Source organism: Hydra vulgaris, chromosome 02, assembly GCF_038396675.1.
Source record: "Hydra vulgaris chromosome 02, alternate assembly HydraT2T_AEP".
NCBI lineage: Eukaryota > Metazoa > Cnidaria > Hydrozoa > Anthoathecata > Hydridae > Hydra > Hydra vulgaris.
Genome location: NC_088921.1, coordinates 46,188,358 through 46,197,496, shown reverse-complemented (window position 1 = coordinate 46,197,496; position 9,139 = coordinate 46,188,358). Strand labels below are relative to the sequence as shown.

The 9,139-nt window shown below is 27.6% G+C and overlaps 1 protein-coding gene across 2 annotated transcripts in view; it reads left to right on the top strand.

Annotated features, from left to right (window-relative positions):
• The window catches only part of LOC100212162 (adenylate kinase 8), a 37,111-nt gene that overhangs the window by 1,782 nt on the left and 26,190 nt on the right, over window positions 1–9,139 (top strand). Inside the window, exons 2-4 of one of the 2 annotated variants that reach the window (XM_065791112.1) lie at window positions 3,042–3,123; window positions 6,027–6,076; window positions 6,180–6,251. In XM_065791112.1, coding sequence (XP_065647184.1) covers window positions 3,042–3,123; window positions 6,027–6,076; window positions 6,180–6,251 — 204 coding nt within the window. The remainder of the gene's footprint in view (window positions 1–3,041; window positions 3,124–6,026; window positions 6,077–6,179; window positions 6,252–9,139) is intronic. The other variant, XM_065791113.1, reaches the window with a different exon arrangement.

Genomic DNA, 9,139 nt, shown 5'->3' with positions numbered 1-9,139 from the left:
GATTTAATAGTGTTGTTTATGTGCTTGTCCATAGAGAGCGATGAATTTAGGGTGACGCCAAGGATTTTTACTGAATTTATCGTAGTTAGTGTTGTTCCAGAAATAACAATTTTTGAATCATTTTTATGCTTGGTAATTTGTTTTCTAGATCCAAATAAAACAGCTTCTGTTTTATTTGGGTTGAGCAGAAGTCCATTTTCTAGAAACCACTTCGTTACTGCATCAGCACACACATTGATTTTATTATATATATATGTATATATATATATATATATATATATAAATTAGTAAAATATACTAACATAGTTTACATATATATACACATATATATATATATATATATACATATATATATATATATATATATATATATATATATATATATATATATATATATATATATATATATATATATATATACATATATATATATACATATATATATAATTAGTAAAAAACACTTATCTAACTTTTATCTTCGACTTGAAGTTTCACCATTGCTGGATCATCAGGAAGAGTTCTTCCTGATGATCCAGCAATGGTGAAACTTCAAGTCGAAGATAAAAGTTAGATAAGTGTTTTTTACTAATTAATTATTGCTCTGTTCTTTAAGAACATTGAGCACTCTATTTGTAAAATACACTAACATAATTTACATACATATATATACATATATATGCATATATATAATATATATAATATATATATATATATATATAAATAATACATATATATATATATATACATATACAAATATACATACATACACATAAACATACATACAAATACATGTAGGCACACACAAATACAGTTACACAGTCAATATACATATATAAATATATGCATAGTATGCATTTTTACACAAATACATATACAAATACATACACAATACACACATATACATATATGCACATATGCTAAATACATACATATACATACATGCCTACAAACATGCATATATTATGATATAAATTTTTGTTTTAAGAGTTAGAAAATAGCTTTGAATTTACTAAAAAATAAAGATTTAGAGTTATTTGGTTTTAATCCAATGAGGGAGATAAGCATATAAGTACATAAATATTTAGTAAATAGATATTTAGTTGAGCCACAAGCATATAAGTACATAGATATTTAATAGAGCCAAATTTAATTTTGTTAAATGTTCAACAAAAAGATTGTTGCATGTTATCAATACAAGTGGTAAGTTCATTGACGTATACTAAGAAAAGCATAGATCCAAAGATAGATCCTTGAAGGTTCCTGAATATAAAATTTTTTTGTGGAGGCATTTCATTTATAGTTATGTACTGAGTTCTGTTGTTTAAGTAAGATTATAACCATTATTTTAAAATACTGTATACTTTTACTATGTGTACCACCTAATTCTAACTTAATAAAAAGAACCTCACTGTGACAAAGGCTTTTTGTAGGTCAAGAAAAATGTCACACTAACTTATTTTTATTAAGTGCAATTTGAATGTTTTCTGAAAAATCAATTAGCATATGACTTAAATCCAAATTGTTGTTTATGAATACAATTAAAATTATCAAAGAAGTTGTATAATCTTTTATGCAACATTTTTTCAAATGTTTTGCCTAAATTAGATAATAGGGAAACTATATGATCAAGCCTGTAATTAGTATAATCAATTCTGCAATTAGTATGATCAAGCTTTGATCCATTCTTTGGAATAGGAATATTATCTGTTTTAAAGAGGTCAGAGAATATTACGTTTTTAAATGAGTTGTTTACAATTATACTAATTGGCTCAGATATGATTATTGATGAAAGTTTTAAAATTGAAGTGGGAATTCTTGTATTTTTTTAATTTTTTTATTTAAAACTTATAACAACAGCAAAACTTTTAAATGGAGATTCAAGTTTTATTGACCTAATTGATGTGTAATTATAGGTAGTGCCTACTGTGTTCACTTGGTCTATTCATTTAGTCAGGTGTTCATAATATCAAAAATGACATACAGCGTTGCTGAGAAGTTAAATAAAATGTTCAATTGTTAATAAAGATGGTTTAAGATGATATGAATAGTTTGCAATAAGTTGTTGATTATTCAGATGTTTTTCTACATTTATGCAATATTAAAAAAAAAATAGTGTTGGTTACTTTTAAAAATGTTCTTTAAAAAAATAGATATCCAGGACACTTGGTTGTGTAGCAAAAACCTATAGATTTTTTTTACAAGAGATTAATAAAATTTTCTCAAGTTTTAAAATGTTTAATAAAAGGATAACTATATTGTCTTTTTCTAAATACAAACTTGTGTTTTTATAATTTCCACATTTTACTTAAAAGATACAACAAAGTTTGTCATTTTTTACGTTTACTTTATTGATTTTTAAAGAACTACATTAAAATATTTTTATTATACAAGTTCATTTATAAATTCTTAAATTTAAACATGAAAACTAAAGTTTTACATTTATATGTTGTTGGTTTTTTATCATTTTGAAATATTTTTACCAAAGTTTCCTCATTTTCACATCTATTATACCTTATTAGCTTTCCAAATTTGGGAATTTAATTATCATCAATAGTTAAAAAAAAAATTATTAAATGTCCTAATTTGCTGGAATTAATTAAGGTTTTTATATAATTTTTTAGTCTTTAAAAGTTTATTTTTAGAACTCTAAAATTAAAATTATTCTTCAAATAAACATAAAATTGCTTAAAATAGATTTCAAACATACGTTTTCCCTTCTTTAAATCTCAATTTTTTATTTTACTATATTAAATTATTTCAAGTTTCAAGTTTCTCAAGTCAATGATTTAAAAATCTAAAACTTTGAATAAGGTTTTTTCTTCAAAATTTTAATCTATAAGTCAAATGTGACTATTTATATAGTATACATAAACTTACATCAATCATTTATATTGAGTATAAATGCACTCACAATAATATTTTTCCTTTTATAAATATGTATATGTAGCCTTCATTAATTGATGTTTTTTAAAGTAACATAATTTGTTAAATATAGTTACAAAATATTTTCATATACTGGTATGACAATTTTTGAATTTTAGCGACTTCTAAAAAATCTTATAATAACACAACCTGATGATCCTTTGCAAGCAGTAATAAATTGGTTGAAAGAACCAGAAGATGGTATGCATAATCTGATTTTGCAATGATAGTTTATTTTAACTATGTTGATATAAATTAGCTTATATATATTTAAAAATATTTGGTTTTTAATTCAATGACATGTTAATTTCCATATTTATGACTTATGTGTTTTGTATTTCATAATAAATTTTAATATATATGAGGATTATTGGCATTTATTTTTAATTTTTTTTTTATTAAATCTAAAAGTGTGTAATATCAGTTCGTTTTACTATTTTTAACAATTATTTATTGCTAAAACTCTTTAATTTTAGCTTATAAATAAAATCAATACTAGTGACAAAGGTATTAAAATGTTTTCTGTTTATTATGAACACATCTTTATAAATAGTTAATGCTCAAACCATGGCTAATAATTCCTCAAAAAATTTCTACCTCAGTTTTTTAAGCTACAAGTTAAACACAAGTTTACTTAAATATATTTTATTAATTTTAAAATAAACTTCTTTGATTCATTTGGGTTTGAAAACAATAATTAACTTAGCTAATAATCAATCTTTTACAAGATTATTGTTGAATTAATATAACATTTTTTTCAAGCTTTTTGCTTTGTTGGTTCTTTACCTAGACCATTCATTTAAAAATACTCAAAATATAAAATAAGTTAGACAACAATAGGAATGTTTTGCAAGTTATAAGCTTTTGCTGCATAATACATAAAGTTTTCCTCAAAAAAAACTTTTGTTTCTGTTTTCTTTTAATGAACTATATATTATATTTAAGTTTTAAGTTTGTCTTAAAAGTAATTAGTATTTTTGATCTTATGGATGTAGCTTAAGAAAAAACTAGATGATTTAATAAGGAGAGTTAAACATTTAAAGTTAAAGTTAAAGTTAAAAAATTAAAGAGTTTTAAAGTTAGAAGTAGAGAATAGATGCTGACAGAATTTTTGAATGTTTCAGATATAACACTTTCTGGCATTATGCAAACTCTAAACTAAAGTATGTTTATGCTTAAGTCAAATGGGAAAATGTCATGCAAAATATGGTGGTGATGGAAGCCTAAGAAATAAAAATACTCTAAAAAGTATGACCCCTGCTGCCTAAACGCGAGGATAGTGAATTAATAAGATATTTAATTTTACTATCTTATACCTAACTTAATTTTATTGACAGGTTTTAAATTTAGCCTAGTAAATTTTTAATTTTCAAAAGTAATGTCCATTTTCTACCTTCCCTAAAGGAAAGGCAGAAAATGGACATTACTTTTGTAAAATTTGCTTAGTCGTAATCATTATTTTGTAAGTTTAAAATCCAACCATTTAAAATCATGATTTATATCATTAACTGTGATTTTTGATTTTGATTTGAAATCATATTTTGTATGATTTAGTGATTTTGAAGTCTTAAAATTATATTTAAATCATTTTCTAGTCTATGCTATTTAGGTTCAGCGTTGTCAAAGTGAAAAATGCTTGAGCCAAAACTAATTTTATGTCACTTTTTAATTTGTTACATTCCGTAGAGTGACGAAAAATATTTTTATTTAAATTATATTACAAAATGGCCAATAATAAAATTTCATTAGTTATTCTTAATGGACAATATTCAAAATAGCTTAAGAAAAAGAGAAAGTTATTGTCAAATATATTAATTACATCAATAAAAATCTGTCAGGAGCCAAAAATTTAAAGATTAGTGATATTATTTGTTTTTTCTTGAATATTGGGTTAAAAAGACTTGTTTTAGTTCTACACTGCACTATATAGATAAAAAGTTATATAAAAACAGCTTTTCAAAACAGAAAAGATACTTTAGAAAAAAGTTTTTACTTTTAAACTAATAGGACTGAAGCAGAAAGAGTTTTAATGATGTTAACATCTGATGTAAAACATTTAAATGAAAAATTTGACATGAGCAATAAGGCATGAGCAATCAGACATTTCAGTATTTTATTATGCTATAGGAAGTAGTAAAACTAAATAAAAATTAATTTGAGTATAAAGTGACAAATAAAATAAATTGGTATCTAAAAAACCTGTGAGTGACACCAATCTTTGACCTATAAAACATGGGTTTATGCACTAAATGAATTATAGATTCAACTTGAGTTGCTTAAAATGTTTATATACTAGTGCAATGTTGTTTGAAAAAAGTAAATTAAATGAAGTTATAATGGAAATTGATATAAATTATACAGATTTTATTTTTTATAAGAAAAACACAGCAGCAATGCCTTATTGCAGCAGGAACAAAAATAAAACCTTGAAACTTTAATATGATAAAAAAATAATAAATGCAGAAAAATGTGTTATTTTTTTATGTTTTATTGTCTAGTAACTTGTAATCAATTAACTATTATGTTATGCGAGTGACTAAAAAATTTTGAGATTTTTTTTTCCATGTGGTTGTATGATTATACAAAACAAACAACCATATGAAACAGCTGTATTTAAGCTTACATTGTTATGCCTAGCCTAACTCAAAGAGCATTTGTTTTTAAAAGTTATATTCTGAATGTCTTTTAAGCAATTTTTAAACTTCTTCTAAATGCTCTAAATTTCTAAGCGATAAGAAGTTGTTTAAAAATGTTTAAAAGACGTTTATGTTATGTTTAGAACATAAGTTTTAAAAATAAAATCCTGTCAAAAATACTTAAATTTAGTTTTTAAATTTGAAGTAACTTGGAAATTAAAAATAAGTGATTTCATTCTGCAATAACTTATTTTTAATTGAAGCTTTAATGGAGTTTAATGGAGTTATAATTAAGTTTATAAATATTAATTAATTTTCAAATTAAATTTTTAGATTCAAATTAAGATTTAGTTTAAAAGAAGTTTCATGTCAAGGTGGATCTTTTGCTAGTTTGTCCCTTTGGCTAACAAACTCAAAGAGTTTGTTAGCAAAAAAAATAAATAATAATTCATATATATTTTTTATTAGTTTTACAGGTATGCGTTTTAGGACCACCTGGTGTTGGTAAACAAACCATTGTATGTTTATAAATAGTTTTACTTTTTTTCAATTAAACTATAAAATATCTAATAAAATTTTGACAAATGCTAATATAATTATACAAAATTTTTGTTTGAGTAGTCTCAAGATGTTTGTAAAACTCATGGCTGCATATTTATTTGCAGAGAAGATATTTCAGCTATATCTGATGAAGTAAGTTAAATAACATGAAATTTTTGTTTGTTATATGTTCAAATTTTTTTTTTTAGTTATTTGTTTTAGAAGTAATGTGTATATATAATTAAGGGGTAATAATTTATGTATAATTATTACCCCTTGTATGTATGTATAATTAATTATTATGTATAATTAATTGTATGTATGTATAATTAATGTATAAAATGTATGTATAATTATTAGTATAATTAATTGTATGTATGTATAATTAATGTATAAAATGTATGTATAATTAAGGGGTAATAATTTAAGGGTATAATTTAAGGGTATAATTTAAGGGTATAATTTAAGTATAAATTAAGGGTATAATTTAAGGGGTAAACAGATTCTATCTGTTGACCAGCCTCGCACCCCTTCTTCATCTATTAGGCTGGCGCAGATGTATTTTTAATACATTGTTTCCAGTTTAGGATGTTGAATGCTGGATCTTCTTGACTCAATGCATGGGTTTGCTTGTGTCACTGTTTTTATGACTAGGCAACTCATTCTATTATCTCCTTATGAGGGTACAGCTCTAAAACTCAGTTTTATGGTTCTGAGGCCGGCTGGTAGTCAGGTTTCCCGAACTCTGTGGTAGCTCTCAGAGAGGCTGATTCCATCAACAGCTAAAAAATATCAAAGTATTAACAGTGCCATGTTGCGCATGGATGGTGTCCCTGTTTGTACTTTTGGTGTGCATTGCGGAGGCCACATTTGGAGCCCTTTGTTACGGCTTAGGGTTTATTAGTAGTAATGAGGCAATTGCTTGGGCTATTAAACGGTGTTCTGAGTACTATCTATGCTTTGAGTCAAGTTCTTCAATCTAATTTAAAAATGAATAAAGTACCAAAAACTATAAAACACAAAAAACCATCATCATCACCAAGTTCTCTAAACCTATCATTCACTAATATTCGTGGTCTTCGAAGTAACTTTTCTTCTGTTGAGTCTTATCTCTTGCAAAGTTCACCAGACCTACTTGCTCTTTGTGAGACTAATTTGAGTTCGGCTGTCTCATCTTGTGATCTTAGTGTTGATGGTTATCTTCCTCTGATTCGTAAAGACTCCAATAGTCACATGCTTGGCCTGGGCATTTACATTCGTAAGAATTCACCTGTTTGTCGTGAAACTAGGTTTGAATCCACAGACTATTCTTTCATGTGCTTTCGTTTAGCACCACTTCACTCTATTGCCTTTCTCTTTGTTCTATATCGATCTCCTTCATCTCAAGACTGTACTCTTTTTGATGTTATTTCTGATCATATTGACCAAGCCCTCTCTCTTTATCCATCAGCTAATATAGTTTTTGTCGGTGACTTTAATGCTCACCACTCTGAATGGCTTGGCTCTAGTGTCAGTGACTCTGCAGGCATTAAAGCCCACAACTTTTGCCTTTCTCAATCCCTAACTCAAATAGTCAACTTTCCAACTCGCTTTCCTGACAACCCTAATCATTTACCTTCTCTACTCGAGTTATGTCTTGTTTCTGATCCTAGTCAGTGCTCAGTTTCTCCACATTCACCCTTAGGTGCTTCTGATCACAGTTTGATCTCTTTAAAACTAATATCTCATTCTTCTTCATCACCTGAATACCCCTACTATCGAACCTCTTACAACTACAGTAAAGCTGACTGGGATTCTTTCCGTGATTTTCTTCGTGATGGCCCTTGGGTAGAAATCTTACAACTTCCTGTCGACAAATGTGCTTCTTATATAACTTCGTGGATTCAGGCTGGCATGGAATCTTTTATTCCCTCTCGACGATTCCAGGTCAAGCCTCACTCTCCTCCATGGTTTTCCTCACACTGTGCTGCTGCGATTGCCAATCGAAACCGTTACTTCGATATTTATCAGCAAAACAGTTCTCCAGAAAACAGACGTCTGTTTATTACTGCTAGAAACAATTGTAAAAAGGTTTTGTCTAACGCCAAAACCCGCTATTCTCAGGTCATGAAATCTCGTATCTCATCTCAAAAATTAGGCTCTCGTGACTTCTGGAGAATCTTTAATAATATCAATAATAAGGGCAAATCTATAATTCCACCTCTCTTGTATGGTTCAGACTTTGTCACCTCACCTAAAGACAAAGCCGAACTGTTTGCTAAAAACTTTTCATCAATATCATCTCTTGATTCCACTAATTGCGTTCTACCTGATATTGCCAACAAACAGGTTGATTTATTGCTTGACATTCATATCACTTCAGCATCTGTATCTAAAGTGATTTCCTGTCTAGACTCTTCTACAGCATGTGGCCCAGACAACATACCTGTTATTGTCTTGCAGAAGTGTTCTCCAGAGCTGTCGTCTATACTCTCAAAACTATTCAACAAGTGCTTATCAGAGTCTTGTTTTCCAGCCTGCTGGAAAGCCGCATCTGTTATCCCTATCTTCAAAAATTCTGGGGAGCGATCTGATTCGTCTAACTACCGTCCCATAAGTCTTCTTCCTATCATAAGCAAGGTTTTTGAATCTTTAATTAACAAACACTTAATTTCTCATCTTGAATCTAATAACTTACTTTCTGACCATCAATATGGATTTCGATCTTCTCGTTCTACAGCTGATTTGCTAACAGTAATAACTGACAGGTTTTATCGTGCATTAGATGAAGGTGGAGAGGTTAAGGCCATCGCTCTTGACATTTCAAAAGCGTTTGATAAAGTTTGGCATGCTGGTCTTCTCCATAAGCTTTCTTCTTATGGTGTATCCGGCAACATTTTTAAGATCATTGAATCCTTCCTTTCCAATCGTAGCATAAAAGTTGTCCTCGATGGACAACACTCTTCTTCTTATTCTGTAACTTCAGGGGTTCCTCAAGGTTCTATCCTTGGCCCTATACTCTTTTTAATTTACATTAACGATCTTCCAGATATTCTCACATC